Source organism: Garra rufa, chromosome 23 (genome assembly GCF_049309525.1).
Source record: "Garra rufa chromosome 23, GarRuf1.0, whole genome shotgun sequence".
Classification (NCBI taxonomy): domain Eukaryota; kingdom Metazoa; phylum Chordata; class Actinopteri; order Cypriniformes; family Cyprinidae; genus Garra; species Garra rufa.
In genome coordinates, this window is record NC_133383.1 from 13,960,259 (window position 1) to 13,977,082 (window position 16,824).

Consider the following 16,824-nt stretch of genomic DNA (forward strand, 5'->3'; position numbering starts at 1 on the left):
TTTTTTATAAATATGTGGCCTAAATTTATGTTTTATAAATATTTAAGGTCTTGCATGGATTCTTCAATGCAGTCATTGCCAGAAGAGGAGGTCGGTTCTTCTGAGAACGTCCACAGATACCTGTGGGAATGTGAAGTTGGTATATATGACCCTGGACCACAAAACCAGTCATAAGTAAAATGGGTATATTTGTAGCAATAGCCAATAAAGCATTGTTTGGTAATAAATCATTTCTTTTATGCCAAAAATCATTAGGATATTAAGTAAAGATCATTTTCCCATGATATTTAGTAAATTTTCTACCATATATCAAACCTTAATTTATGATTAGTAATATGCATTGCTAAACTTAATTTGAACAAAGGTTATTTGCTCAATATTTTGATTTTTTTTTTTGCACCCTCAGATTCCAGATATTTTTTCCAGCTAGGATTTCAGCCAAATATTGTCCTAATCTAACAAACATCTTATTTAATTAGCTTCCAGACAATGTATAAACCTCAATTTTGAAAAAAAAAAAAAAGACTGGTTTTGTGGATCTTGGTCACGTATTTCGTTTTAGCAGGTCTTTGGAATAGCCCTGTATCTGTCTGTAGCCTAATGCACAGTGTGTGTGTCTCTCAGGTTAAATACAGGCCGAGGCCCGACTGACATAACCAACTGTATAACCAACGGTTCATCCTTGTCGACTGGTTGGTTTAAATGAATATATTCAAAACTGGATTTCAGTAAACGAAGTTGCTAGCCTAGTACACTTGAAAGCAACAAATATGGCTTTATGGTGCACGACGACCTCTAGCGTTTACTCTGACTCGCGTTTCATTTTACTAAAGATAACTTGTTTATATTGTGTCAACCAGCTTTTATTTAAATATATATGTGTGTGTGTGTGTGTGTGTGTGTGTGTGTGTGTGTGTGTGTGTGTGTGTGTGTGTGTGTGTGTGTGTGTGTGTGTGTGTGTACTGGTATTCATCACGTTGTGGGGACCAAATGTCCCCACAAGGATAGGAATATCAGTAGATTTTGACCTTGTGGGGACATTTCTGAGGTCCCCATGAGGAAACAGGCTTATAAATCATACACAATGAGTTTTTTTGAGGAAGTAAATGTGTGCACAATCTCCTGTGAGGGCTAGGTTTAGGTGTAGGGTAGGTGTAGGGCGATAGAAAGTACGGTTTGTACAGTATAAAAACCATTACGCCTATGGAATGTCCCCATAAAACATGTAAACCTGTGTGTGTGTGTGTATATATGTGTGTATATATATATATATATATGTGTGTGTATATATGTGTATGTATATATAAATGTGAACATTACTTAGTAACATTTAAACCATGTTTAGCAGCAAATATACTACACACACAGTAAGTTAGTCCTCATAACAACCATCACCCACTCTTAGTAAAAGTCACTGCAGTAGGCTATAGCTTGACAACCATTGTCTTATAAATTTGTCGGGATATTTTATTAACTCCCTATTTAGACGCTAAAATCGTTTTAGGTATGCACCGAGACGAACAGACTTTTATTTAAAAAAAAATAGCCCTCTAAGAGTTAATGTATTTCGCGCGCTTTCGATTGTTCTTAATATTATGAAACGCAATTTACGTACATTTTTTATACATCAGCCGAGCGTCACTCACCAGAAGCGCTATGAACTTTGTTTTATGGGTTTTCCGTAATCTGGTCGAACCTGCTTGGTAGGCTACATAATTTCGTCGAGTGACTTCATGGGAAAAATAAACTCATCATTACTAATTTAAGCGCACGCTGTCAAAGCTGCCAAGCTTTTTCTAACTTTTTAATAGCTACCTTTACGTTGTAGAAGCTCGTTTGCGTTCCCTGGCACGGGAATGGAGTCACCAGAACCGGCTGAAATCCGCACCATTCGTGAGAACTACGAGAAAGCCTTGCAGTGTCTGAACAAAGGGCTTCAGTATGACGAGATTGGGAATAAGGACCAGGCTCTGCTTCTGTACAGACTGGGCAGGCGGCATCTTCTCAGAGGGCTAGAGGTGAACACCTTTGGTGAGCGCTTTGTCGGACGCCGCTGGGACTTCGCGCGACAGACGCAGCAGAGGATGAACGAGACTTTGAGCACCATCACGGATCGTCTAGAGGTGCTGGAGTCCACAGGGAACTCGGGTCAGCGCCTTTACCCGACCATTCCTGTCCTCCAGGACCCCCAGCCAGTAGTTAGAAGAACACCTGTCTCAGCTTCAGGAGGGGCATCTGCTCATCCTGCCTCTTCTGCGGCGGGCATCACTGTACCCGTTGAACTTCCACCAGCCTACACTCCACAACCAACAGAAGGGCATCTGTCACTCTCTCATGGAGGCAACGGGCCATTTCAAGCTGCTCCAACCCAGACACCCCAGCGCCAGGCCTTTGCCCCAGTCGATCTCAGAGAGGTTGGCATGGACATTTTGTTCTTGCCCAGTGGGGTGCAGATGTTCTTCGTTTCTGCGGAGGGTCATGTCAGCACCCCTTCTTATCCAGGATACCTGCGAATAATCATATACAACAGCCAGAACACTAGTGCCGGCTATGCCCCAGCCTACCTACAGGTAAATATTGTTTGGATAATATTTCTACATTTATTAATCAGTGCTGCAACCAACTAATCGCGATTAATCGCATGCAAAATAAAAGTTTGTGTTTACAAAATAAATGTGTGTGTTTACTGTGTAAATATATATAAATACACACACAAACATGTGTATAACCAAGAAATATTTACATGTGCAGGCCTATATTAGTGCTGGGCAATGATTAATTAGGATTAATCACATCCAAAATAAAGTTTTTGTTTATATAATAGGCTTATGTGTGTGTACTGTGCATATGTATTGTGTATATATAAAGACACACACATACAATATATATTTTGAAAATATTTATATTCATAAATATATTTAATATATAAACAATATATATTTTTTAAATATATACATAATAAAAATGCACAGTACACACACATATATTATGTACACATCAGCTTTTATTTTGGAAACGATTAATCTTAGTTGCTTAGTTGCCCAGCACTAATTTATATTTTAATACTGTACACATTACACACATATATTATGGAAACACAAACGTGTATTTTGATTTTGACATTTAGAATCATCTTAAGATGATTTTGTGTGTATGAATATTATGAATACAGTTCATAATATTATGAAATTCTAATCTTTGTTTGAAACTTTAGTCATAATAGCAACACATTATATACACCCTTATTTGTGCCATAAACTATTTATCACCTTGACAAGAATTGTATAGGTTTACTCTGCACACAAGAGCGGTCTTGTGATGATCAAGTGAAACTGGGTGTTTTTCTTTGTTTATAAAAAGACATCTACGTCTATGTGGGGTTTGGTTGTTGTTGAACATCAGTTCATGACTGACAGCAAAATACCTAAGATTACCGTCATGCTTCTCATGTTATACAATTACAGGCACATTCTTGTGCATTCTATAGCAGAGAAGAGAGAAGTAGAAACCTTGTCTTTTATTAAAAAAAGGGCTTGATATTTACGTAGTATTGGTCATTTGATGGGTAGTATTTGTGATAACTGAAGTCTTCAGTTGTTTGAATCACTCAAATCTAACATGAATTAGAAAAAGTTTCACTTTCAGATGATAACTGGTTTCACAGCTCTTCTGTCAAACCCACAAAAGCCAGTCCAACCTGACTCTGTGGTACTTACATGGAAGGCTTTAGGTCTGTTTAGGTTGTGCAGTGCTAGAAACAGTCTGGTTCTTTGTACAGAGTGGCTCTGCATGCTGTTTCAGCAAATAGAAATCTCATTGAATGGCTGAGCATCGGCTCTGTGCAGTATTGGCAGATTTCCAGTTTGAGGGCTGTCCAGCACTCCCATTGCTCTGGGGCTTGATGTAGGACATGTGGAGTCCACTCGCTAACATAATTGCTGCTTGTGTCCCACAGTGGTCTTTTGTCCCACTTTAGCCATCCAGAACAAAGGGTGGTTTTCCGAATAATCACACAGCACACAAACATATGCACAATGACATTCAAATACACTAAATTAAATGTTATTGTAGTTTTAGTGATAGTTGTTAATGAGTCCCTTGTTTGTCCTGAACAGTTAAACTGCTTGCTGTTCTTCAGAAAATCATTCAAGTCCCACACATTATTTGGTTTTTCAGCATTTTTGTGTATTTGAACCCTTTCCAACAATGACTATATGATTTTGAGATTCATCTTTTTACACTGAGGACAACTGAGGGACTCAAATGCAACTATTACAGAAGCTTCAAAAACTCACTGATGCTTTAGAAGGAAACACAATGCATTAGGAGCCGGGGAGGGGGTAAAAACTTTTGACTTTTTGACTTTTTTGACTTATTTTGTCTTCTGGGAACATGTAAGTATCTTCTGTAGCTTCAGAAGGGCAGTACTAAATGAAAAAAAAAAAAAGATATTTAGGCAAAATAAGAAAAATGTACACATCCTCATTCCGTTCAAAAGTTTACACCCCGGCTCTTAATGCATTGTTTTTTTCTTCTGATGCATCAGTGACCGTTTGAACTCTCTGTAATAGTTGCATATGAGTCCCTCAGTTGTCCTCAGTGTGAAAAGATGGATCTCAAAATCATACAATCATTGTTGGAAAGGGTTCAAATACACAAAAAACAAAGAATGTGTGGCACCTGAAGGATTTTTCTGAAGAACAGCAGACAGTTTAACTGTTCAGGATAAACAAGGTACTTATTAGCAACCATCACTAAACAAACAAAACAAACAAAAAACACAGCTATGGATCATTCAGTTAACAACACAGTTTTAAAAAATCAAGTGTATGTAAACTTTTGAACAGGGTCATTTTTTTATCATTTCAACTAATATTTTCTCTTGCGGAGAAAGTTTGTCTTGTGTCTTTTTTTTAAGCTAACAGTTTTAGCTTATTATGGAAATATAGCCTGAAAGTAATAAATTATTTGAAAATATAAATGATTATTAAATTTGCAGCATATCTTATTTCATTTAACTATGTTTTAAATTATTAATACAATATTAATAAAGTTGAATGAAGTTCTAATAAAGTTTAAGAAGTTTTAAATCCTATGGCTGTCAATGCAATAAAACCCTGATTATTGACATGAACATTTTTGCAAATGTGTTCAAAATCATTGCTAACTCTACTGTAATTTTTTAACCTATATATATTTTTCTTTTTTTTTCTGTTCTTGCAAACCACTCAACCATCTTTTTTAAATGTCCTGCACTGCAAAAAAAAAAAAAAAAAAAAAAAAAATCAAATTTGTAAATAAAACAAAGATAAATGGAGCGCATTTTACAACAAAATATTATTTCAGTTTTTTTTTACTTCAATTTTCATGTTTAATTCAATGTGTTACTTGCCTTTCCTTTTTTAATTATTTGTTAAATTTACTAGCAGTTTCCAAGTGATATGTTTCTACACCAAATTATTTCATTATGGTAAGTAAAGATCATGTCCAGAAAAAATCTCTAAATTTGAATTACAATTTTGTGCTTGCAGGTTTGTGATTGGATCTACCCGCTGTACCCAGACTCACCAGTCTTTCTTAGCAACAAAGGTGTGTTCACATTTCCCGATACCACCGCAGCAGTGCCAGGGTCTTATGTTGGGGTGGTGCTGTCCTCAGAGCTGCCTACAGCAGACAGGGTTCTGTTTCAGGAACAGCTGTCAGCGCTGGCACAGTTCAGGGTCCAGGTAGTCAATCTCACTTTTGATTTTGCAAAAATGCATGTTGAATTAAAAAAAAAAGACAAAATAATATTTTTTATTCAACTCTGAATCTATGCATAACTCATTGCTACGTATAACTGAGGGAATTTCATTTAAGGTAGATGAAGAACAAGGTGGCGCTACAAACCTGAGTGGGAAGGTTCCTCCTTCAGAAACATCTGTAACACCAGGAGGGGAGGAAGAAATGGTACCTGTGTGGAGCGAAAAAATGTCACAGAGCATTCTAGCAGGTCTGAACTTTAGTTTTAGAGTAAAGTAATCTGACATTTTGATAGGAATCGTATTGGATAGCTAGTGTATTTGTTTCTTCTATTGAAGGAGAAATTAAAAGTAAAGATTTATGGCATCTATGGTTCCATGAAGAACCTTTAAAGGAGTAGTTCACTTTTAGAACAAAAATTTACAGATAATGTACTCACCCCCTTGTCATCCAAGATGTTCATGTCTTTCTTTCTTCAGTCGTAAAGAAATAGTGTTTTTTGAGGAAAACATTTCAGGATTTCTCTACATATAATGGACTTCTATAGTGCCCCCGAATTTGAACTTCCAAAAAGCAGTTTAAATGCAGCTTCAAAGGGGTCTAAATGATCCCAGCCGAGGAAGAAGTGTCTTATCTAGTAAAACGATCAGTTATTTACAAAAAAAACATTTACAATTTATATACTTTTTAATTTCAAACACTCGTCTTGTCGAGCTAGACAAGACAAGCATTTGAGGTTAAAAAGTATATAAATTGTAATTTATTTATTTATTTATTTTTTAGAAAATAACCCATCGTTTTGCTAGATAAGTCCCTTCTTTCCTCAGCTGTGATCATTTAAAGCCGTTTGAAGCTGGATTTTGGAAGTTCTAACTCGGGGGCACCATAGAAGTCCATTATATGGAGAGAAATCCTGAAATGTTTTCCTCAAAAAACTTAATTTCCTTACGACTGAAGAAAGACAGACATGGACAAGATTCTTTAGATTATTAAAATATTCTTCACACTAAGAAAAAAAATGGTTCTTTGGGAAACCCAGAATGGTGGTTCCATAACATAATTGTGGAAAACCCCTATTTGGAACCTTTATTTTTATGAGTGCACTGAACACCTCAAATTAGCCACTAGAGGGCACTCTAATACACTCTAAAGGGAAAACAAATGTGATATTTCCTCTATTGCTGTGCAGGGACCTCCTGGTTGGGTCGGGGGCTTGTGCGAGGAGCGGAAGCTACTGGTAAAGCCATCCAGAAAGGAGCAACTAAGCTACGAGAAAACATCACTCCAGAGGAGACCCCAGCAGAGGTCAGCCCTAAGGTCACCAAAAGTCTAAATGCAGCTAAGCAGGCCACTGGGGGCGCTGTGAAAGTCAGCCAGTTTCTAGGTAAAACAGTGGTGTAATTAGATTATATACTGAAATATTAACAGCTTTTCTGAGTCCTGTTCTGCAACATGTATACATTTTGTTTTATTCACCAGTGGATGGTGTTGCGGCTGTAGCTGACAGAGTCGGGAAAGAAATGGCTCCACATGTGAAAAAACATGGTAGCAAACTCATCCCAGAATCCCTCAAGAAAAATAAAGATGGCTGCTCCAACCTGAATGGAGCAAAGCTAGTGGCAGGAAGCAGCATACAAGGTAAACAAATCATTCAAATGTCCTGAAAGGCCATATAAGTAAGCCTATGGGCAAAACTTCCAGTTCATTAACTGCTATAGGAAAAAAATGTGAAGAATAACAACGTGCAGTAAACAGTAAAACTGTTTGCACTACAAACCAGTGTGTTCATAATTAAGATAATACAGTAAAATAATATGGTAAGACACACCTATTTGCATTATCAAGCAGCAAAACAAGCTGTTTTGTACAGCTAAAAATAGCTGGACATGAATGAAACCATAAGCCAGACCTATATAATATACAAATGACCCACTCTTACGGAAAAAATAAGGTGGATACTCCTTTATAACTTTACAAAAGATGATCTTAGTTCATGTTTAGATGCAAATTGTGTTCGGTAGGTTTATCAACTCTCTGGTCAAGTCTGGAAACAGCAGCAAAGACTATTGGCAAAAGTGTAACTTCAGAGACGGTGACTACTGTGAGGCACAAGTAGGTGTTTTTTATTTATTGTTTTTCAGGATTCACTGATTTATGGTTTCGCTTCTGCTTTCCTTATATTCTTTTCCCACCCAAGAACCTGATACTGCTGTTTTTTTCTGCTATATACCTATCCAAACTTAAGTGCTTTGGGAAATGGATTAATTCACTCTTTCCTGTTGCTTTTTCAGATTTAGGGGTCTAGGAAGCCTCTTGGACCCCCCTAGCAGCATATAAATGGTGGCGGGTAAAAACACACTGCGTTTTCTCTAACTAATGTCTCTGTCAAACTCAAACTTACCCACAGTGCCTTAATCTTGTATTACTGAGCATTCAGAGGTTGCTGGGAAGGTTCTTATTTTTATTAATAGTTTAATTTGTGAATTAAAACTGAAGTGAAGGCAACAGTTTGTATGTTTATTGTGTTCTTTTTGTTTCAAAACATCTCACATTATTTCAAATATCCTTTAGATAGTCAACAACATAACATGAACTTCTGTCAGGTGTTTTAGCTCAGAATATCTCCATGTTTGTGATCAGGTATGGAGACAATGCAGGACAAGCTGCAGATACAGCAGTCCAGTCTGCTGTCAATGTAGGTATCACAGCATTTAATGTGGACAACCTGGGCCTCAAGGGTATACTGAAGACCACAAGCAAGCAGACGGCAAAAGCAATAGTAAAAGACGGCTCAAAAGGAGAAGGAACTGAGAAGAAAGAAATGCCGCCTAAGAGCGGGCAGGATGAGAAAAAAATGAAATATTAGCTGACATGAATGACCTTTTTATCATGTAAATTCTTGTTGCACAAAAAGTATCTACTTGTATTAATAAGGAGATTGATATTATACTAAGCAATGTTTACAGAAAGATGCACTTAGGCAAGTACTGTACTGTATTGTAAGTACTGAATGTTCTACCCCTGTTACTCTTACGTAAATATAGATATATATATTTTTTTTAAAGACATAAAAGATTTTTTTTTTTACTTTATTTTTCTGAGGGTTGTCCTTATCCACCTTATTTTTCAATGTGGAATTAAGCTGTTATCTTTGAATGTGCGACACTTCCGGTTCATTAGCCGCTGTAGGGAAATAAGGGGTTTTCACGTTTACTGAATGTAAACAATGCCACTGAACCGAACGGAGCTCGGAAATGTAGCTGATTATTGCTGCTGAAAATGGTCAATTATTGTCATGTTTTGGGCAGTACTAATTGGTCGGACCAGGAAAAACATTTGGAGTACTATAGACTGCCAAAAGTTATAACAAATCAAGGAGAAGAGTGCAAAAACTTCTAAAAGTAATTTGTGGTTGCCCAAACTAAACCAGGGGGATTTCCAGGGCAATAATCTTGACAACAATCGTGTTTGTTCTTATCATTTCCGGTCAGGTAGGTGAAATGTTAGGCTTATGTTTTAATTATTACTGCTTGTACCACCTATTTACTTTAGTTTGTCAAACAATTGCGCCCTTTCCTGCTCACTATGTACTTCTTTATATGATTTAGCAGCTTCCACATGTTTTTTTTTTTTGTGTGTGTGGTTTAGACAGCATAAATTAGCATCCGGGTAACTGACCAAACCGTGACATAACTGCAAACCCTCTATAAAGAGAAAAATAAGTGCTTTAATAACAAAAATAACAAACCAGTGTGTTCATAATTAAGATAATAAATTAAACTAATATAGTAAGATACATAAGTTTGCAATTTCAAGCAGCAAAACAAGCTGTTTTGTACAGCTAAAAAATAGCTGGATATGGAATGGATGACACTGGAAGCCAGACACATTTAATGTACAAATGACCGCGCCCACTCTTACGAGAAAAATAAGGTGGATAGAATAAAACAATAACAGGTTATTTGATTTTCTTTTACTATACTTCACCTGTATCATATTGCATTTTCATTGTATATTTTTAATATCACTCTACTCTCTGTTACTGTTTTGGCCATTTTTGTGGCTCATTAATCCTACAGGAAATGACTTATTAAAATTTACCACAAAACTTTCTTAGTAACCATAGTTTAACTGCCGTAGTTGTAACGTTACCCAGAACCATAGAGAAACAAACGGCTCTGGTTGTACCTATAAAACCATAGTAACACCATGTTTTTTTAATGAAAATACAACAGTCATAGTTGTAATAAAAATAGATTCTTCTTGTATATCTTCTCCTATACATCATTACTTATACAAATCATCACCGTTAGTGTTGTTGTAAACCAAGGTAAAGGTTTTTGAAAAGGTAACCGCACAATGGTTGCACTTGGCGTGATTGCGTAATCAGTTCGTTGCCATGGATACAGCAAAACAATCAACACTACACCGATGAAAGTGACACCCGATTATTATTCCGACCGAAGATGGGGGAAAATGATCTCAGAAATTATGAGTTATCCCAACTGCAAGCAGAAGTCGAGCAAGAGAGAGAGGTCAAGTAAGTCCAAACCACTTTTAAAAACACAATCACTTGACTGCTGTCACCAATAGCAGACATTGCAGTTGCATGTTGATAAAACTTAAGTTATTTAGTAAATTTGTAAATCGTTTGAAGGGAAATGTTACAGGACTCTGTCTCTGACCTGAGGAGCACACTGGCTGATTTGGAGAAAAGACTTCATAGTGTAGATGGAGAAGGTCTGTGAACAAACATGCAAAAAAATATAGACCTAAAGTTTATTCTACTGATCAAAATTACATTTGACTACTAATCTAATGAGCAAAAAGAGCTGAACCGTTTCTCAATCTCTGTTCAGAGAGCGAGTGGAGAACCAGATATGAGACACAGCTGGAACTGAACGAGCAGCTAAAGGAACAAATCAGTTCCGCTCGAGAGAGACTAGAAACCCTCTGCGGTGATCCCGCAGGTACACAATATTACATATTGCTATAGTGTAATATTTTATCTTAGAGTATATTTTGTAATTTATGGTGTTTTTAGACTTAATTTATAGTGTGTTGTTGCAATCAGTTTGCAATAATACAAAGAAACACTGGGGGGCACCTGGTATAAAAATAACAGGACAATATAGTCTGAATAAACGTATCCACTCAACACTCAACTTTCACATATTTCATTCATTATTTCCTATGCTGGCTCTGTTTATAAGTGCTCTTCATCATCTTCATCAACCTCTTCACCACTTCTGTCATTTGATGGTGGTTCTTCACATCAGTTATGATCAAAATAATGATCAAGGGTCTTATGCTGATACAGAATGAAATATGAGACAGGCACGGGCAAACCATATTTATACTGTAGAGCTGTGAGAGAAAAATCCATGCTGTTATTTTGATGTATTGTGTACACACTGCACCTTGTAACTTTTGTCTTACTCTTCAGATCGACTGGCTTCTGTTCGCTCATATGATGAAATGTCGGAGGTAAGTATTCCAGATGCAAAAAGTGTGACCAACTTCCAAAACTTCTAAATAAAATTGTAATTGTTTAAACTTATAAAATGATTTTAATGTAATAAAATCAATAAATTATATAAAATCTAATTATATACCCTAAATATATACTACCAGTCAAAAGTTTTTGAACAGTAAGATTTTTAATGTTTTTAAAGAAGTCTCTTCTGCTCATCAAGCCTGCATTTATTTGATCCAAAGTACAGCAAAAACAGTACAATTTTGAAATATTTTTACTATTTAAAATAACTGCTTTCTATTTCAATATATTTTACAATGTAATTTATTTCTGTGATTTTAAAGCTGAATTTTTAGCATCATAACTCCAGTCACATGATTCTTCAGAAATCATTGTAATATTCTGATTTGCTGCTCAAAAAACATTTATTATTATTATGTTAAAAACAGTTTTTTTTTTCTGGTTACTTTGATAAATAGAAAGTTCAGAAGAACAGCATTTTTGTAACATTATGTCTTTATCATCATTTATCATCTAAAGCATCGTTGCTAAATAAAAGTATTAATTTCTATAACAAGTTATTTTAAATAGTTAAAAAATATTTCACAATGTTACTGCTTTTGCTGTATTTTGGATCAAGTAAATGCAGGGTTGGTGAGCAAAAGAGACATTAAACATTAAATATTAAATGTTTAATTAAAACATTAAAAATCTTACTGTTCAAAAACCTTTGACCCACAGTGTAAACATAAATTGAAATATATTATTTTAAAATAATTATTATTAATTATATAATAATAAATGTCACAGACACAATGGCAAAAGGTTTTAAAAAATATACAAAATATACATTTTGCTCCCTTACGCCCCCTTTCGGGCCAACATGGACGAGACGCTTTAGTTTATGCATCAGTTCATGCATACACATTTCATTTTCAGTGGCTATTGTTGCATGGTGCAATTGTTTCTCATTAGAGCCTGGCAAGGCTGAATATGGTCTTCTGCCAAAGGCGAGATTAAAATCAATCTGCTGAGACAGCCTGAAAAAAAATATTTAATCAGTGAGAAGTAATCTGTAAATGAGGGAAGAGAAGCGAGAAAGGCTTGGGTGAGCCATGCCACAGGGATGGGATGATAATTAGAATATTTAAAGAGCGAAAATGTTTGGGGTTGCTCATGACCCCAAGCAAATATTCTTCATTGTATCCCTATCATACAATCAGGCAGTATATAAGAACAGTCTTTACCTTGTCTTAAAGGAATAGTTCACTTTAACACAAAAATGATATATTCAATGCACTCACCCTCGGGCCATCCAAGATCAGTTTTTTTCTTTCGCCAGAACAGTTTTGAAGAAATGCAGCATTACATTGCTTGCTGACCAAAGAAAAGCCACTGCAGTGGATGGGTGCCCTCAGAACGAAAGTCCAAACAGATGATAAAAACATCACAATTAGTTCCATTATCATACTGTGAAGAAAAAGGCTGCATGTTTGTAAAAACAAAACAAAACTAATTCATCAATAAGACATTTCTAACTTCTAATTCTAACAATTACTTGTTGATTATTATGATGTTTTTATCAGCTGTTTGGACTCTCATTCTGACGGCACCCATTCATTCATTGGGGAACAAGTTTCTCCAAATCTGTTCTGATGAAGAAACAAACTCATCCACATCTTGGATGGCCTGAGTATGAGTAAGCTTTGAGCAAATTTTCATCTTTGGGTGAACTACTCCTTTAAGTCCATTTGTTCAGATTTAAATTTTTTTTTTTTTTTTAGGATGCTCTCAGACAGAGGCTGAAATTGCTGTCTGCTGAGAAGAGTGGCCTTCAATCCCAACTGATGGATTTCCAAATGAGAATTGTGCAGGAAGGAAAGGTAAAGTCAAAATCTCCAGCTATTAACCCGTTTAATCCCACCAACTTTTTTTTTTTTCATTTTTAAAGCTCTAAACACTTTTCTGACTGATGTTTTAGCACACTTCCTGCAAATATGGAAAAAATAAAGGGTCTCAATTAAATTTGTGCAAATTTACATGGTTAGTGCAAATTGTTTTGAAGTCCTTATGTTTTGAAGGTTGCATCAAAGTATGTTAACATAAATATATGACAAAGATTTTTGGTACACATTATCTCTAAGGTGTCTAGTTTTAATATATAAATCCACACATATTCAGTTTTGTTGAGTGTTGTCATAGAATGAGTAAACATGTTGACGGTCACAATTGTGAGCGGTGGGATAACAGTGAACTTAGGTTTACATATAAATCCAATTGCAGTTGTTAGTGAAGATTGCACTAAAATGTTGCAATGACAAAATATTGCACTAAATCAAAAGTTCAAATGTTACAAATAAGTTACAATATTGATGTTGCAATACTGGTAGCACTAATATAACAATTTGATGATAAATGTTACAATAAAGTAATTTGGAAATATGTTAATGATTATAATTTTTTATCTTTTATCTCAGTATTCTTATCAATGTTGTATAAGGGTTTTATGCATAATAGTAACCCTAGAATTTGATTAAAGAGTTTAAAATAGCTGGGGTAAGATATATAACCATTTTTATGAGCGCAGAAATATGTTAATTCAGTATACACATTATCCCACACAATAAAACACATTTTTTTGCACAGTTTTTCGAAAAAAAAAAAAAAAAACTATTATTTTAAAGGGCTACTGATGATACATGATTTGGATATCTACATGTCTAGGAAAAATTTGTGATTAAACCGGTTAATTGTAACATAATTGACGTTAACATGAGGGAGTGAATGAGTTTATGTCTGGGCTGCTGAATTTCCCTAGAGGTATGACAACAATTATCTCACTATTTTGCTGATGTAAAAGTCCTAATTGCAAGAATGAGGCATTACTTACTTGGTCAAACATTAAAAATTGATAAATACAAACATAATTGTCTTTATTATGCATTCTACTCTCAATAGACATACCAGAAAGTCCTAGAAGAGAGGCGGGCCTATCTTGGAGAGATTGCAAAGGTAAGGAAGAAATTTTCCAGTTTGTGCTTTCAATTCACTTGACAGATGATTTTGTTGTTAATAGTGCCATGCTCCATCAGTTGAGCCACTTGACTATAGATATTATCTAAAGTGTTACGTATGAACAATGAAAATGTGTCCCTATAGCTGTCTTCAACACTGGATATGAGCAGAAAGCAGCAGATGGTTCAAGCCCGGAGGACAGCGCTGGGTCCAGACAAAACGTAACTCTGAAAAAGCACTGCACATCATCAAGTGACACTACTTTGGTTCATAGAAAACAATGCCAGGACTTTTTTTTTTCTTTCAATATTTTTTAAGCAACATGGAAAACTCATTTAGGATTAAGCAATTTAATTATTACAAGTAAATCCACATTGTCTCATCATGTACACTTACTCATTTCACTGGTATACAGTACCTAAAATCCTGAGTAACAATACCAATCCTTTCAGTCTGATTAGACTATGAATGAGCAATAACTTATAGGGCTAGTTCACCCCAAAATGATCTATTCTATCATTATTTACTCACCCTCATGTTATTTCAAACCTTCCGTGCTCTAGAGAAACAGGTTTGAATACATAAGCATTTCTAGGTAAACTATCCCTTACATATTTAGTTACTCAGGTTTAATTATCCTATATAACAGGATAGATAGATGGTCTGTCTTTGGTTGCAGTAACTTACTTTTAAATACATTTTTCAAATGTTGGATGTCCCAAATTATTTTTTGTTTTGTTTTATTTAAAGCAGAGGCCAGGGGAGTATGCAGCAACATTCAGACATGATGAAGGGGTCTGTCAAAAAAGCCCCAGGACGGAGTCAACTCCCTCGGTTGAAACGTTAATGCAGTCCATCAGTGGGGGTCCACCAATTATTGTTTGATTCTTTTTGCCAAAAGTCCATTTTTTACTTTTTTAATTTTTGAAGAACAGTAAAACAAAGCTATATTTAGTACATAGATCTAGTTTGATATGAGGAAACTTTAATAATATTAATAATAAGTAGTTTTTTTTAAATAATTTCTTGGCTTATTTTATTTCATGGTAATTTCTTTAATTAAATATGTTGTCATATCAGAGGTTAATTCTGTTATAAAATCATCCCAGATAATTAGCAACCACTGAAACAATGTTAAGTGAATATTGATGCGTCAACACTAACTGCGTTGAAGTAATTCAGTTCAACTCAACTCAACTCAACTCAATTCAATTCAACATTTCATTACAAAGTGGTCGTGGTTCAATATATCACTTTTGTACCCGCAATTAATGTTGAATCAATGTTATTCAGTGACACTGGTTTAAGATGTCATTTGATCATCATGATGAAGTGATGTTGGTTCAACATCACTTTAATGCTGAAACAATAGGGATATTTCAACAACAACAAAAATCTATGGTAATGTCATTGAATTAACATTATGAAGATGATGATTTATCATCACTTATTCACCCACAGGTAATGCTTATTTCAAAAAAACAATGGCAATGCCACTGAATCAGCATTACATTATGATGTTAATTCTATATCACTTTTGTTGAACCAATATTGAAATTAACCTTTTTTTGAAAAATACTACTGAAACGTCAACATAAAACCATGTTGCCATTTGAACCCAAGTTAACATAAGGGCCTGTGTTCAACTTTAGTGGTACATCAACAAATTTATGACCAACTATATAATTATAATTAGTGTCACCATTAGGAGGGTGCTTTTAATTTCTTTGATTGTCCATCCTTCTAGAGCATCAGTGAGCATTTGAAACTTATGTAATAGTTGTGTATGAGTCCCTCAGTTGTCCTCAGTGCGAAAAGATGGATCTCAAAAACATACAGTCATTGTTGGAAAAGGTTCAAATACACAAAAATGCTAAGAAACCAAAGAATCTGTTGGACCTGAAGGATTTTTCTGAAGAACAGCAGGCAGTTTAACTGTTTAGGACAAACAAGGGACTCATGAACAACTATCATTAAACAAAAAAATAAAACACAGCTGTGGATCATTTAGATAACAACACAGTATTAAGAATCAAGTGTATGCAAACTTTTGAACAGGGTCATTTTTATAAATTCAACTATTATTTTCTCTTGTGGACTATATGTAAACGTATGTTTTATGTTACGTATCTTATTCAGGTCAGTGCTAAATAAAAAATAACATGCATTTTGTATGATCCCTCTTATTTTGGTAAAAGTATTAACATTTTGCAGATTCTGCAAGGTGTATGTAAACTTTTGACCTCAAATGTAACTCTGATTTGAGTATTTGGTGAATATTAGTAGACGTTTAGGTTAGGGTTAGTAGAATAAGTTACCCATAGGCTACATTTACACCTAGTCACCTCATGTGTTTTTACACCTACGTAGAACAAATCAGGTAAAGCTGTTGAAAACGCCCCACTGATTGGGTAACAGCCACTAGATGTTGTGGTCATCCACAACAAATCAATATTAGTTCAATATCCACCCATGTGTGCTGTCACTTTCATTAAATTATCAATATTGATCAACATACTTTAAATACTGAAATTTTAACCTCAACCAAGACATTGGTTTGAATAAAAAAACTCAACATTGTATCAATGTCA

The 16,824-nt window shown here is 35.1% G+C and overlaps 2 protein-coding genes across 2 annotated transcripts; both read left to right on the plus strand.

The window, feature by feature from the left end:
• The first annotated feature begins 1,758 nt into the window (after nt 1-1,758).
• sparta (spartin a) lies at nt 1,759-8,247 on the plus strand. The gene is made up of 7 exons (XM_073830005.1): nt 1,759-2,570; nt 5,532-5,726; nt 5,860-5,992; nt 6,932-7,126; nt 7,222-7,380; nt 7,764-7,854; nt 8,034-8,247. The coding sequence occupies exons 1-7, from the start codon at nt 1,857-1,859 to the stop codon at nt 8,077-8,079; spliced, it is 1,533 nt and encodes a 510-aa protein (XP_073686106.1). The 5' UTR covers nt 1,759-1,856; the 3' UTR covers nt 8,080-8,247.
• A 1,919-nt stretch (nt 8,248-10,166) lies between these two features.
• On the plus strand, nt 10,167-16,379 carry ccdc169 (coiled-coil domain containing 169). The gene is made up of 8 exons (XM_073830261.1): nt 10,167-10,282; nt 10,400-10,482; nt 10,602-10,712; nt 11,189-11,229; nt 13,003-13,101; nt 14,177-14,230; nt 14,378-14,454; nt 14,984-16,379. Exons 1-8 carry the CDS (start codon nt 10,209-10,211, stop codon nt 15,078-15,080), a joined length of 636 nt encoding a protein of 211 aa, XP_073686362.1. The 5' UTR covers nt 10,167-10,208; the 3' UTR covers nt 15,081-16,379.
• The last annotated feature ends 445 nt before the right edge of the window (nt 16,380-16,824 follow it).

Excerpts from the sequence above, each read along its gene's own strand:
- sparta (XM_073830005.1), top strand. The coding sequence starts at position 1,857 with ATGGAGTCACCAGAACCGGCTGAAATCCGCACCATTCGTGAGAACTAC. Across the intron at positions 2,571-5,531 it reads ATGCCCCAGCCTACCTACAG|GTTTGTGATTGGATCTACCC; the intron begins GTAAATATTGTT and ends TTGTGCTTGCAG. Across the intron at positions 5,727-5,859 it reads TGGCACAGTTCAGGGTCCAG|GTAGATGAAGAACAAGGTGG; the intron begins GTAGTCAATCTC and ends ATTTCATTTAAG.
- ccdc169 (XM_073830261.1), top strand. The coding sequence starts at position 10,209 with ATGGGGGAAAATGATCTCAGAAATTATGAGTTATCCCAACTGCAAGCA. Across the intron at positions 10,283-10,399 it reads GAGCAAGAGAGAGAGGTCAA|GGAAATGTTACAGGACTCTG; the intron begins GTAAGTCCAAAC and ends AATCGTTTGAAG. Across the intron at positions 11,230-13,002 it reads CATATGATGAAATGTCGGAG|GATGCTCTCAGACAGAGGCT; the intron begins GTAAGTATTCCA and ends TTTTTTTTTTAG.